Below are 15,471 nucleotides of genomic sequence, written 5' to 3'. Positions count from 1 at the left end.
TGGATAACCGCTACCGCCAGCACCAGCAGTATAAAAACAGACAGACACGTACCCCTCGGACCGCAGCGCCCCCCGCGCGCGCGGCCCCCCGGACCCAAACCGACATACCGCGGGCCGCCCCCAAGCCAAACGCGGAATTTCCGTTTAACGACCCCATGGACCTAAGCAGCCAACGCCGCCACAACCGCAAAGAAAATATGCTATGCTACCGCTGTGGATCCCAAGAACATTTTGTTGCCAAATGCCCAGAACCGGATACCCGCCGCACGCGGCTGCACCAGGCCGGAATCGAACGATCCAGGTCCAGGTCCAGGTCCCCGCGCCAAATACAAACCAAACTCCCTAAAAACCCCCGCCGCGGCTCGGACGCCAGCCGCTCCAGCAGCCGAAGTTCGAAAAACGGAGCCCGCCTGGGATAAGTCGCCCCCAGGCCGCCAAGGCCGCGCATAGACCGCCGGCGATCCGCATCTCTGCCGCCGCCGTTCACGGGTTCCCCGTTGAAGAGGAATATAACCAACGATCCGACCTGATGATCCTGCCTGCCGAACTGACAGTGGGGGGCCAAAACCTCCCAACCTATGCCCTCACCGATTGCGGTGCGGAAGGAAAATGCTTCCTCGACCAAGGATGGGCCGAAGAACGCCAACTACAAATGTATCCGCTGCGAAACCCATTCGACATCGAAGTATTCGACGGAAGGACCGCCGAAAGTGGGAAGTGCACCCATTATGTCCGAGGACAATTGAGAATCAAGGACCACATCCAGAAAAACGCGCTGTTTTTCGTTACACAGCTAGCCCATTACCCCATTGTGTTAGGAATGCCTTGGCTAAAGCAGCACGACCCAACGATTGGATTCGCGTCACACGTTATTACGTTTGACAGCGACTATTGCCGCCGACACTGCAATATGCCCGACAAACCGGAGAAGGTTAAAGCTTTACACGCCGTACCAAAAAAAAGCCGCCCCCAGTACCAGGCTGACCGACCGCCGTCCCTCCGCGAAATGGATATCGCCCCTATCTCCCTGCAAGCCGCGAGCATGTACGCCCGCCGCCGATCCTGCCGACTGTACGCCGTAACCTTGAAACAGATTGATGAGGTCCTAGCCGCCGACCCCCAAAATAGGAACGGGCCGACCCTGCCCGAAACAATCCGGGAATTCGCGGACGTATTTTCCCCGCAAGAAGCCGAGAAGCTGCCCCCACACCGACCGTCCGACCACCATATCCCGCTTATAGAAGGAAAAACGCCGCCGTTCGGCCCCCTGTACGCCATGTCCCGCGAAGAGCTGATAGCCCTTAAGGAATGGCTGACCGCAGAGTTGAAAAAAGGGTTTATCAGACCCAGTTCGTCATCCGTCGCCTCGCCCGTTTTGTTCGTGAAGAAGCAGGGAGGAGGGTTGAGGTTTTGCGTGGATTACCGCGCGCTGAATAACATTACCGTAAAAGACCGTTACCCGCTGCCGCTAGTCCGAGAGACCCTGAACAACCTGGCCGGCATGAAATTCTTCTCGAAAATCGATATCGTTTCCGCTTTTAACAATATTCGGATTAAAAAGGGGGAAGAATACCTGACGGCATTCCGCACGAGATTCGGCTTATACGAAAGCCTAGTTATGCCCTTCGGGCTGACGGGGGCCCCCGCGACGTTCCAGAGATATATAAACGACTCCTTGCGCGAATATTTAGACGTATTTTGTACAGCCTACCTGGACGACATCCTGATTTACAGCCGCACCCGAACCGAACACGAAGAACATTTGAAGCTCGTATTGGAAGCCCTGAGGAAAGCCGGGCTGTATGCCAACGCCGCGAAATGCGAATTCTTCGTGAAAGAAACCAAGTTCCTGGGCCTACTGGTCGGCGTCGAAGGCGTGAAAATGGACCCTGAGAAAATCACCGCTATCCTGAACTGGCAAACACCCAAAAAGCTTACTGACGTGCAAGCATTTTTGGGGTTTGGCAACTTTTACCGGCGCTTTATCCGAGACTTCTCAAAGATTGTGGCCCCTTTGACGAAATTGACCAAGAAGGACGTCGCATTCGAATGGAATAGTGCCTGCGAAGCCGCCTTCCGACTATTGAAGAGAAAGTTCACCGAAGCCCCCGTATTGGCGCACTTCGATTGGGAAAAGGATGTGATCCTGGAGACCGACGCTTCCGATTATGTTTCTGCGGGAATATTGTCACAATACGGCGACGACGGAATACTCCGCCCCGTCGCGTTCTTTTCGAAAAAACACACAGCTACCGAATGCAATTACGAGATTTACGACAAAGAATTGCTAGCCATTATCCGCTGTTTTGAAGAATGGCGCCCGGAACTCGAAGGGACGTCGTCCCCGGTCCAAGTAATTACGGACCACCGCAACCTGGAATATTTCACGACGACGAAAATGCTCAACCGCCGACAAGCCCGATGGGCCGAATTCCTGTCAAGATTTAATTTCCGTATCACCTACCGACCCGGGAAACAAGGAGCGAAGCCCGACGCACTAACCAGGAGGTCAGAGGATATGCCTGAGGAGGGGGATGAACGACTTAAGCACCAAACACAAGTCGTACTGAAAGAACACAATTTACCTGCCCGCCCCACCCGGTTACAACCCATAATCCGCCAAAACAAACCCCTATTACCAAGATACCTGATAGAGCTACTAGACGCCGGATACGAATCCGACCCGATAACGCAATCTGCCCTAGAAGCGTTGAGGACAGGCGCCGACCGCCACCCCAAGCTGCAATTGGCCGAATGCGAAGAACGATCCGGCTATTTGTATTACCGCAATAGACTGTACGTACCCGATTCGAATAATCTGAAAGCCGAGATCCTGCGCCGCTGCCACGACTCCCCCGTCGCCGGTCACCCCGGCAAAGCAAAAACCTACGACCTGCTGTCCCGAGAATATTACTGGCCCGGAATGCTACATTACGTATCATTATGGGTAAAGAAATGCCAGACCTGCCGCCGAATCAACCCGTCCCGCGAAGGCCACCAGGGCCTCCTGCGACCCCTGCCCACTCCTGAACGCTCATGGCAACACCTGTCGATGGATTTTATCACACATTTGCCGCAAAGCAACGGCCACGACGCCATCCTAGTGGTCGTAGACCGCCTGACTAAAATGAGACACTTCGTCCCTTGTAAAGGGACCTGCAATGCCGAGGACACCGCCAACCTGTACCTACACCACGTATGGAAACTACACGGGTTGCCCCTGACGATAGTTTCGGATAGAGGCACCCAATTCGTGTCGAAGTTTTGGAAACACCTGACAACCCGTTTGAAAATCGACAGCCTGCTATCCACTGCTCACCACCCCGAGACTGACGGACAGACCGAGCGTTTTAACGCGTCCCTGGAACAATATTTGAGAGCTTATGTGGCCTACCTGCAAGATGATTGGGAAAGTTGGCTTCCCCTCGCCGAATTCACAGCCAACTCCCACAAGTCCGAGACCACCGGAACCTCCCCGTTTTACGCGACTTACGGATTCCATCCCCGCATGGGATTCGAGCCGGTACCCCTGAACCAGCCTTTGCCCGCCCAGCGGGATGCCGAAAAGCTAGCCGCCCGAATGGAAGCCATTCTGGAACAAGCCCGCGCCGAAATGACCGCCGCCCAAGCCCGTTACGAAGAACAGGCGAACCGACACCGTACCCCGGCCCGCCGGCTTACCGTCGGCCAATATGTATGGTTAGACGCACGGAACATCCAGACCGCCCGCCCGCAGAAGAAACTGGATTGGAAGAACTTGGGACCCTTCCGAATTTCTGAAGTGATTAGCCCGTACGCCTACCGTTTGGACCTGCCGTCGTCTATGAGAGTACACCCTGTTTTCAATATAAACCGACTAAAACCTGCTGACGTTGAGCCCCTGCCGGGCCAACAACCTGCACCGCCACCCCATTTGGAAGTGGAAGGTGAGAGAGAATACGAAGTCGAAGAGATCCTCGACTCCTTTTGGGAAACCCGCGGCCGAGGAGGCCGCCGGCTGAAATATATCGTCCGTTGGGCTGGATATAGCGAACCCACGACTGAACCTGCCGATTACCTGGAAAACGCTGCTCAATTGGTAAAGAATTTCCACCGTCGATACCCCCATAAGCCCGGGCCCCGGCCGTGACGGAGCTCGGCCTGGAAGGGGGGAATACTGTCACAGACCTGAAGGACAGCCACTGGGCTGTCGCTTAGTCATGACCCCTGTCACGTGAAGGCGCGAGGGCCGAGCGCCTCGCGCGCGTATATCTACGCGAAATCTCTGCAGTCTCCGATATGTAGCTCCTCGAGCTACGTCTTCGTCAACAACCACCTGCTACCCCGTACCTGGAAGACTAGATAGCCAATATACTCTGTCCTGTTACCTGATCGCCCGCACCTACCTGTCCGCCCTGCCTGCCCGTGACAATAAATTATAAATAAAATAATTGGGTACGGTTATTACCCATAATATAATTCGTTTATAATAATTTAAAAAACGAAAATACCAAAATAACCCCGTTTTACGCCAATTATGGATTTAACCTTATAACGTACGGAGAATTAAAAACCACGATTACGGCACCGCGAACCGATAAATAAACGAGCGAATTATAATAATTATATAAAAAATTCCAGCAGAAATTAAAATTTGTACGAAAAAAAATAATAAAATACGCCAATTAATATTGGATAAAGGGACTATCCTTTAAAAAGGGAAATAGCGTTTATTTGTTACGACCAGACAAGTTGGGCCAGCACCAAGGAGGCCAGGTGGGGTCACACCCCTCCTGACGACAATCGACCAGGGATGGTACCGACCGGCAGAAACAGGATTACATAAGGAAAGGAACACGTGACCGCACGTGACCAAGGAGGGTGCTATGACTGATAGGTGCCAAGAATCACATAGCACCCATAGCAAGTGATAGGAGTGATATGACCGCTCACTAACATATCCGACATAGCAAACATATCACTACCAGGGACAACGAACTATATAAAGCACGCTCATTACCGTGTAGATAGATTCGATTCTAGGATTGCTTAGCAGCAATCAAACTCTAGTTAACCTCAATACTTACTTGAGAACGATCATAACTTCACCCCCAGTCATTGAGAACCCCAGTTACCCAGTCAGACGCTCAGTTGCTTTAACCCACTGTACTTTACCCTAAGAACAGGTTACCCCGATACCTTGATCGTAACATTTTGATTGCTCCTGTTCAGTACTTTGCCTTGAAGCATACCGAGCAGTATCCGACAACATGTCTTCCCAGACGTCCAAGAACAACACCCCCAGCACCCCGGCTACGAGCAGCAAGGCGGCCCAGAAGGCCCCTGTTCGGCCCAAGGATGATAGCGATAGTGAGGACGAGGAAGACCAGCTCCGTAGGCAGGTTGCTCAGACCAACCAGGAGCTCCACGAACAGACGCTCCGCGCAACCCAACTCCAAGAGGAACTACAGGCTCTCCGAGCCAGTGCTAACGTTACCTCAACCCCTCTTGATGGGCGCGAGAGACTCAAGCTTAACCCCCCAGCCACATTCGATGGCACACCTGGACAACTTAAAGGGTACCTTGTACAGGTACGCACCTACCAAGCATTCCATCTGGAAACCTTCCGCAGTGAAACAGAAAAGGTGGTACACGCGGCCACTTTCCTCCGAGGACGAGCCTTGTCTTGGTTCGAGCCTCTGTTGCAGGAATGGCTTGATGTACCCCCTGAAGAACGACGCCAAGAAGTCACCGACATTTTCTCAACCTTCGCAGGGTATGAACGCACCCTCCGTTCCTTGTTCCAGGAACCCGATGAGAAACGACAGACCGAACGAGACTTGGCCAACCTACGACAAACCAAGTCAGCCTCCGCTTATGCAGCCGAGTTCAGAAGGCTAGCAACAAGGCTGGACATGACCGAAGAAACCAAGATCCTCCAGTTCTACCAAGGACTGAAGTTAGAAGTAAAAGACGAAATATCCAAACTCGACCGACCCGAGGATTTCCTCGAGTACGTCGAACTTGCCATCAAACTTGACAACCGGATTTACGAACGCCGACAGGAAAAACAAGGCGGACAGCGAGTGTTCGTCACCTCAACTCGACAAACCAACACGGGACGCAAGTACCAACACCCCAACCCACATACCACAGAAACAATGGTGGATGGCAGCAGCCCCGTCACATGGCACCCCAGACCTACAGTACAGCTTATGGTACCCACAGTGGACCCATGGACCTCAGTGCCACACAACACAAGAAGCCCCGTAAAGACCCCAAGAATGGCAAGTGCGTTAAGTGCGACAAAACAGGGCACATCGCCAGAAACTGCCCGAGAAACCAGGAAAATATCCCTGATTTTAGGGGCAAGACCGAAAAACCACGAGGACTTAATGCCACCAATCACCAGCAACTACGGCCTGACCAACACAGCACGATGAGCTGGACCACCTGCTACGATGATAATTGTATGACCCACAATAGCTCCAAGATCGACGCAGGATGGTACCCACAAAAGCCCCGAGGCACTCGAACCCTAGCAGTAGGAAACCGAGTACCCATGGGGACAAGGCAACCAGTGAACTTACACCGACGGGAGACCCAACTACCCGAGCTCACGGACTCGGACGCCTCCGGAGAATCAGATGAGGAACCTTTGGGACAAACCCACCACATCAGGACAACCAATCAGTCCCCAACACAAGAATCAAACAAGGATCCAGAGGAAGAGTCCAGCGAGGAAGAGACCATGCCCTCGAGCCAGTACAACGCAGCAAGGGAAAACAACCCCTATATATACGAAAAGAAGCATATCGACTTATACCGAAACGACCAATTAGTACAGTTTCCCGGATTGCCACTTCAGGCACAGATCCGACATTCTACAGGACCAGTCAATGCAACTTTTGGAGACCACCCGACCTTGGACACCAAACACCCTCAACACGCAGAAATCTTTTGGGCAGAATGCTTCCGAGATAACTGTGGACTCCACTTAAGCAGGAAGATAGTCCACAACTTTTTCCCACGACGACGCAAAACAACAGGCATTCACGAGGTATACACCACAACCGACCTACCAAATTGGGAAATTAAGATAAGACTTAACATTGAGCCAGCCGCAATTTTCACACCTAACGACAACTACCCCATGGCGTGTTGCAACCAGAAACAGTTCCCATGGTACGAATGCACCCGAAGCGTATGCAGAGTACATATGCTAGCCAAAGCCCAGGCCTGGCACGAACAGAAATCACGGCAACCAGGACCTGCACCAATGACCAGAATTGTGTGGAACCCCAACGTACGAGATAACGAGATAACCACGAACGCACGCAAGACACCCGTGCCAGCGAAACACCCACTTGACCTAGTCGAAACAAGAAGTAGCCGCACACCCAGGGACAAGAAAAACAAGGACCCACGACGCGAGTCCAGCAAGTCAAAAAACTAAGACAGCCAGACGGCACAGGGCACCGAACGGCGACAACAGGAACGGAACAAAGAACCCTGAACGCTACACAGGATATAATAGCAACACACGAACACATATTTCTCGACATACGACTCGATGGCAGACCCATACGAGCACTCCTCGACAGTGGAGCACAAGGCAACTACATCTCACCAAGGGTCGTAGCGAAACGACGGATACCTTGGCAGCAAAAGAAGGAACCATACCAGTTGCAGACCGTGGAAGGAGAGGCAGTTTCATACGGGAACGGCACCATCGAAACAGAGACCGTACACCTCTGGATGGAGAGCTATGGACGAAAGAAACAAATCACCTTAGACATCACGGAGATAGGGGACAAAGACGTGATATTAGGAATCCCCTGGCTCAGAAGGAGCAACCCCCGGATAAATTGGACAACCGGCCAAGTCCAATGGGAAGAGCCGTTAGCCTCTGAAGGAAAACCCAAGAAAAGGACTTCACGCAACGAGCGTAGGGCACAGGAACGAAACCAACAGAAGATTATGGCACTATTGAAGAAAAGCGAGCCACGCCTGGAGCCAACATTGGAAGGATCGCGACTATCCATGAGCGAAGAACGATCGAACCTTACCACATTAATCGACAATATCCCGGCCGAATACCGGATGTATGGACGACTATTCAGCCCCGAACTCGAAACAGGATTACCCGAGCATAGTCCGTTCGACCACGAGATACCATTAAAAGAAGGGACACAGCCCAAATTCCACAAGATATACGGCTTGAACCCAACACAGATGGAGGTACTAGATGAGTACCTCGCAGAGAACCTCAAGAAAGGTTACATCAGACCATTAACATTACCAGCAGGATACCCAATCCTCTTCGTACCAAAGAAGAACGGAAAATTACAACTATGCGTGGACTACAGACAATTAAACGACATTACTATAAAGAATTGCTACCCACTCCCACTAATAGGAGAACTCCGAGACATGCTCTACCAAGCACAATGGTTTACGACACTAGACCTCAAAGGAGCATACAATTTGATCCGTGTGAAGGAAGGCGAAGAATGGAAAACCGCGTTTCGCACCAGACGAGGACATTATAAGTACCTAGTAATGCCCTTCGGTCTTACCAACGCCCCAGCAACCTTCCAAACCATGATCAACCACGTTCTCAGGGAATGCCTAGACATTTTCGTCGTTGTCTACCTGGACGACATCCTTGTCTTTTCCAAGACGTTGGAAGAACACAAGCAACACGTTCACACAGTCTTACAGAAGCTGCAAGACGCTAAGCTCTTAGTTGAGCCCGAGAAGTGTCTTTTTCACAGCAAGCAAGTCAATTTCCTAGGATACACTATCGCTCCTGGAGAAATTAGGATGGAGGAATCGAAAATCCAAGCAGTAAAGGAATGGCCTCAACCACAGAACGTAAAAGACGTTCGGGCATTCCTCGGATTCGTGAACTTTTACAGAAGGTTCATCAAGGGATACGGCGCGATCGCCACCCCATTGACCAACATGACCAAGAAGGACCTAGAATTCCAGTGGACGGAACAGATACAACAGGCCTTTGAACAGCTACGAGACGCAGTAGCCAGAGAACCAATCCTCAAGATACCAGACCCAACGAAACCTTTCGAAGTCGAGACCGACGCATTGGACTATGCGATCGGAGGACAACTCAGTCAGCGAGACGAAGAAGGACGGTTGCATCCTTGCGCCTTCTTCTCACAAAAACTACATGGACCAGAACTCAACTACCAGATTCACGACAAAGAGCTTATGGCCATCATTCGAGCATTTGAAGAATGGAAACCACAGTTATCCGGAACTAAACACGAGGTGTTAGTTTACACGGACCACAAGAACCTGACCCACTTCACCACTAGCAAAGTGTTGAACAAACGACAAATTAGATGGTTAGAATTCCTGTCAGAATTCCATTTTAGGATTATCTACCGAAAAGGAACAGAAAACGGCAGGGCCGACGCCCTCAGCCGAAGACCAGATCACGAGAACATAGTGCCAGAGGAAACACGGGTTATCCTCACCACAGACGGAAACGGAAACCTTTTACCAGCACACCGGAGCCTTATAATAACAAATACGGTAACCACACCAGAAGAAATACGGAAAATCCACGGAAACAAAGCCCACGGACACCAAGGAATTTCCAAGACATGGAAACGGCTAAAGCAACACTATAACTTCCGAGGAACGCGACAAGAAGTACGAGAAGCTATCAAGGATTGCGAACTTTGTGCCAAAAGCAAGTCCGCAAGACATAGGCCTTACGGACTCCTACAACCCTTACCAGCCCCCAGCAAGGCATGGCAGACCATCACAATGGACTTCATCGTCAAGTTACCTCCTTCGGAAGAACCACTCACTAAGACCAAGTACGACAGCATACTGGTTATAGTGGACAAGCTCACCAAATACGCCTACTTCCTACCATACAAAGAAAGCAGCAACGCCGAAGAAATCGCCTACACATTCCTACGAGTGATTGTCAGCAATCACGGACTTCCAGAAAGCATTATCACAGACAGAGACAAGCTCTTCACATCAAGATTTTGGAAATCCCTGATGGAACAGCTAGGAACAGACCACAAGCTATCCACAGCATTCCACCCACAGACGGACGGACAAACAGAACGAGCCAACCAAACACTGGAACAATATCTAAGATGTTATGTGAACCACAAATAAGACAATTGGGTACGGTTGTTACCCACAGCACAATTCGCCTATAACAGCTCAGAGAACGAAAGTACCAAGACAACCCCGTTCTACGCCAACTATGGATTTAACCCTACAGCGTACGGAGAACCAAGAACTACAACTACGGCACCGCGAGCCGACAAACAAGCGAGCGAGCTACGACAGCTACACAAAGAACTCCAGCAGGAACTAGAGTTCGTACGAGAGAGAATGATAAAATACGCCAACCAGCATCGGATGAAGGGACCATCCTTTAAGGAGGGAGATAGCGTCTATCTCATTCGACGCAACATCAAAACACAACGACCTAACAGCAAGCTCGATTTTAAAAAGCTTGGACCTTTTAAAATCAGCAAGAAAATCAGCGACACCAACTACAGACTGTCATTACCAGACACCATGAAAATTTACCCCACATTTCACGTATCACTACTGGAGCCGGCACCACACGGCACCAGCACACAAGAAACGATCGAGATCGACGCAGAACAAACCTACGACGTTAAACGAATACTCGACCACAGACGAAACCACGGCAAAACAGAGTACCTTGTTAAATGGGAAAACTATGGACACGAAGAAAACACTTGGGAACCCCTCAACCACCTCCAGAATTGCCAGGAATCACTCCGCCAGTACTATCGGGAGTTGGATCTGCGAGCAAGTCAGCCAAGAAAGAGAGGACGACCTAAGAAAGCACCACCTACCATTCCCAGAAGTTAAGGACCGACCAGGACTCGAAACCATGCCACCAGACGAGCCTAAAAAGAAACAATTAGTACATACCACGAATCAGAAAGCACCAGCAAAACGACTTACCAACGGAATGTTGCGCAAGAACATTTATCTCATCCAACAACGAAGGATTCAGAGGACCCATCGGGAAAGTCGAATCCCAGACAAAATTGGAATCCGGAAGAAGCAACTCCAGGGACACTTCAGGAAGAACCTCGGCTGATCGCCGCCGCTCCTCCTGCTCTGCCTCTTCACGCTCCACCCGATCCAATTCCTCCAGATTGTCAATACCACGACGGACCGCCCTCGTCATCTTTTCAAACCACATTTTCTTTTGTCTGCGCAGGCGAAGGACTTTCTCCTCCGCCGCCTCCAACTCAGACTCGAGCTTCGAATGTTGAGCCGCGATCCTGTGTAACTGCTCCCGCGAGACACCCATCACATCACATCGCGAGCGACCGAGGCGGACGCACTCGACACAACGAGAGGAATCACGAGGCGACACAGCGCATTTTGCAATCCCTTGCGACTCGCAAGCAGAACAAGAAGGCATCTCAACCGCCGAAGAAAGAAGCACAGAAAGCAAGTCGTTGCGACGAGCGGTGGAAAAACGACCGCGAGATTTGTTAACTCGGCTAGACATGGCGCAAAGAAGTTAGCAAAGAAGGAACGAAACCAGAGACAAGGATTAGGGGAGTACGGACTACTTAAAGGCCAAAGGGACTTGGCCAAAGGAGGGGAGACCTGATGTTACGACCAGACAAGTTGGGCCAGCACCAAGGAGGCCAGGTGGGGTCACACCCCTCCTGACGACAATCGACCAGGGATGGTACCGACCGGCAGAAACAGGATTACATAAGGAAAGGAACACGTGACCGCACGTGACCAAGGAGGGTGCTATGACTGATAGGTGCCAAGAATCACATAGCACCCATAGCAAGTGATAGGAGTGATATGACCGCTCACTAACATATCCGACATAGCAAACATATCACTACCAGGGACAACGAACTATATAAAGCACGCTCATTACCGTGTAGATAGATTCGATTCTAGGATTGCTTAGCAGCAATCAAACTCTAGTTAACCTCAATACTTACTTGAGAACGATCATAACTTCACCCCCAGTCATTGAGAACCCCAGTTACCCAGTCAGACGCTCAGTTGCTTCAACCCACTGTACTTTACCCTAAGAACAGGTTACCCCGATACCTTGATCGTAACATTATTTTATTCGACGCAATATTAAAATATAACGACCCAATAGCAAATTTAATTTTAAAAAGTTTGGACCTTTTAAAATTAGTAAAAAAATTAGCGATACCAATTATAAATTATTATTACCAAATATTATAAAAATTTACCTTATATTTTACGTATTATTACTGGAACCGGTATTATACGGTATTAATATATAAAAAACGATCGAAATCGATGCAAAACAAACTTATAACGTTAAACGAATATTCGATTATAAACGAAATTATAACAAAACAAAATATTTTATTAAATGGGAAAATTATAAATATAAAAAATGTGACATTTGGACCATGAGATCACCAGACCCTAACCCTGACCCTGGACCAACGACCCACCAGGGTGATACCTTTATCGACGTCGCGTCAAGCTCAGAACTTTGTTTGTTTCCTTTCCTCTCCTCAGAGTAGAATCTTCGTCGATAGGCGCCAATAGACTAGCTTCCGTGCTATGCTTACCCTGGCCGTGACAAAAAAAATATTTGGAAACCTTTTAACCATTTTTAGGATTTCCAGGAACCATTCCGCCAATATTATTAGAAATTGGATTTGCGAGCAAATTAACCAAAAAAAAGGACGACCTAAGAAAATACCACCTATTATTCCCAGAAATTAAAAACCGAGCGGGATTCGAAATTATACCATTAAACGAACCTGTGGAGGAACAATTAATATATACCAAATCGGAATATATGAACAAAATAATTTATTAACCAAATATTGCGCAAAGGTATTTATTTTATCCAATAAAAAAGAATTTAAAGGACCTATTGGGAAGGTCGAATCCCAAACAAAATTGGAATCCGGAAAAAGCGATTTTAAGAATATTTTAAGTAAAATTTCGGCTAACCGACGACGTTTTTCCTATTCCGCCTCCTTATATTCCACCCGATCCAATTCCTCCAAATTATTAATTCCGCGAAATATAATTCGCATTATTTTTTTAAATTATATCCGCTTTTGTTTTCGAAGGCGTTTAATTTTCGTATTAATTTAATAACGCGTTTTTTTAACGGCCTTTATTTCGGATTCCATCCAAATATATTAAAAGCCAATATTCCGGATTTTTACGGAAAAAAAAACCCAATATATTATAATTAGGACAATTAAAATGCAAATATTCCATATAACGAAAAAAATCCTGGGGAAAACCCGAATATTTGGCCACCCCACGAAATTTATACGAGGAATAAAAAGGCATTTCCACCGTTAACGCCAGGAAAGAAAAAAGGAGGGCGGATCGGCGTTTTGTCGACGAACGACCAAATTTAGGTTTGGTTACGCAATTAAATATGGCGCAGGAAAATTAACCAAAAGGGAAAAAAAACCAAAATAAGAATTAAGGGAATACGGATTATTTAAAAGCCAAAGGGATTTGGCCAAAAAAAGGAAACCTAATATTACGACCAAATAATTGGGCCAGTACCAGGAAGGCCAGGTAGGGTTACACCCTTTTTAACGATATCCGCCCAGAAAAATTACCGACCGGCAAAATAAGGATTATATAAAAAGGAATTACGTAATTTTACATAATTGTTAAAAAAGTAATTTTAATAATTTTTTGGGATTATAACAAATTAAGGGAAATAATCTCACTAATCCAGTAAAATTAAGGAAATTATATTCGAAATATAATTTATATAAGGCACGTTTATTATTATATAAATAAATTCGATTTTAGGATTGTTTAGCAGCAATTAAATTTTAGTTAACCTCAATATTTATTTGAGAACGATTATAATTTCACCCCCAGTTATTGAGAACCCCAGTTACCCAGTCAGACGCTCAGTTGCTTCAACCCACTGTACTTTACCATAAGAACAGGTTACCCGATACCTTGATCGTAACACTAGCCTCGATACTGTAATGCCTCCCAAATTGTTGAAAAGGGAGACTCTTCCACCAAGATTGACCCTCAAGAAACATTGTTAATTCACTGCACACTGCAGTTTAACAGTTGCACGGTCCGTAACTATTACTGAAAAAACAGACAGCTGGCTGAATAGATAGTACGTATCTATAATATCTAAACCATTGCGAAAAAGGTCTCTTTTTGTCCCTCGACCTTGTTCATCCCGGAAGCATCAACGCTGACATACCTAAGCTCGACAACTAGTCTAGACCAGAACTGAACTGTACTGCTGATCAATAGTTAGCCACCCAATTCACCTTGGGTACCTCTACCGGTATGAAGGCCACCGGTGTGGACTACGTATCACCTGCCCTTTATAACCGGGCAATCGGCCAATGATCGATCCCGAGCAGCTAGGTTCCAAGGGGGCGCACACCCACTTGTTTCTTGGGGAATATAAGAAAGCCTCCCCTCCGATTGGAAAAACTTGACATGATAAGCTTGGCCGCAGCCTGCCTGCATGGGTGGGAAGACCAACCATTATCCGTCCAGAGAAGAGATGATGCCATGGCGCTATAGAACGCTGGATGATCCGCCCGGCGCCAGTCTGATGACCATTCACAGCACATCTTTGCCGGGCTCGTACACATTGGCAATGTGGGGGGAGGGACTCACCGCAAGATGACCAAATGTCGTCGACAAAAAAGCAGAAAAAAGACAGAAAAAAAGAAATAGTCATTCTCAACAAGTGTCCAGTGTCCAATCAGCCGAAGAAATGGTACCCATATTGAAAGTCTCCAATGTTGGACGTTACAGCTGTATAGCCTGTATCTATACTTGTATCGAATTCGCTCTGACGCCGAGAATATGCCGCAGCAAAAGAGGCAGCGAATTCTTCAGTCCAGGTTTGGTATTTTATCGATTTGGGTGGTGTGTGTGCGTGTGTGTGTGTGTTAATTTTGTCCCGTCCCCATTTGATTGGGTTGAAGAGATTCAGGCGCATGGGGCTACTTTGCCAGCCAGCCTTGCCAGTACACAAACACCCCCCCCCCCCCCCCCCCCCACAGACACACACACTTTCTTTTTCTTTTTTCTTCTTCTGACTTTCCCCCCCTTGCTTCGCCAGCATGATATTACCCAGCCCCAGCGGTTATCTTGTCTCTTGACGTCTTGCGCGACGCTATTCAGCATACACGGGCTCTTCCCAGCCCCGCACAGCCTCGACCAGCACAGCTAGCGCCGGAGAGGATATTTTTACAGCCAGATACATGTGCTACAATTGTTCTGGCGGCAGAAAGGTTTCATTTCGAAGGTGCTTAAGGCAGCTGAGGTTTGGAGAGCAGTTGGGGGTCGGGCCCCCTTGTTTTATACCCTCCAACTCCTCAGCTCCAAAAAAAAAAAAAAAAAAAAGAAAAAAAGGAACCTTGGGTTGCGCGACTGATTGGACAGCAACAACAGATAAGCCCTAAAATGACG

General features: G+C 48.5%; 1 protein-coding gene across 2 annotated transcripts; it reads right to left on the bottom strand.

Moving 5' to 3' along the window:
* Positions 1-10,548: 10,548 nt before the first annotated feature.
* MGG_15628 lies at positions 10,549-11,440 on the bottom strand (the record flags this gene model as incomplete). 2 transcript variants are annotated; one of them, XM_003713993.1, is made up of 3 exons in its annotated part: positions 10,549-10,806; positions 10,860-10,913; positions 10,972-11,440. In XM_003713993.1, the coding sequence occupies 3 exons, from the start codon at positions 11,438-11,440 to the stop codon at positions 10,751-10,753; spliced, it is 579 nt and encodes a 192-aa protein (XP_003714041.1). In that variant the 3' UTR covers positions 10,549-10,750. The 2 variants fall into 2 exon arrangements, with proteins under 2 accessions (XP_003714041.1, XP_003714040.1); XM_003713992.1 differs by having other exon boundaries at positions 10,549-10,790.
* Positions 11,441-15,471: the final 4,031 nt, after the last annotated feature.

Source organism: Pyricularia oryzae, chromosome 2, assembly GCF_000002495.2.
Source record: "Pyricularia oryzae 70-15 chromosome 2, whole genome shotgun sequence".
NCBI classification, from domain to species: Eukaryota; Fungi; Ascomycota; class Sordariomycetes; order Magnaporthales; family Pyriculariaceae; genus Pyricularia; species Pyricularia oryzae.
This window is presented reverse-complemented; position numbering and strand designations above follow the sequence as displayed.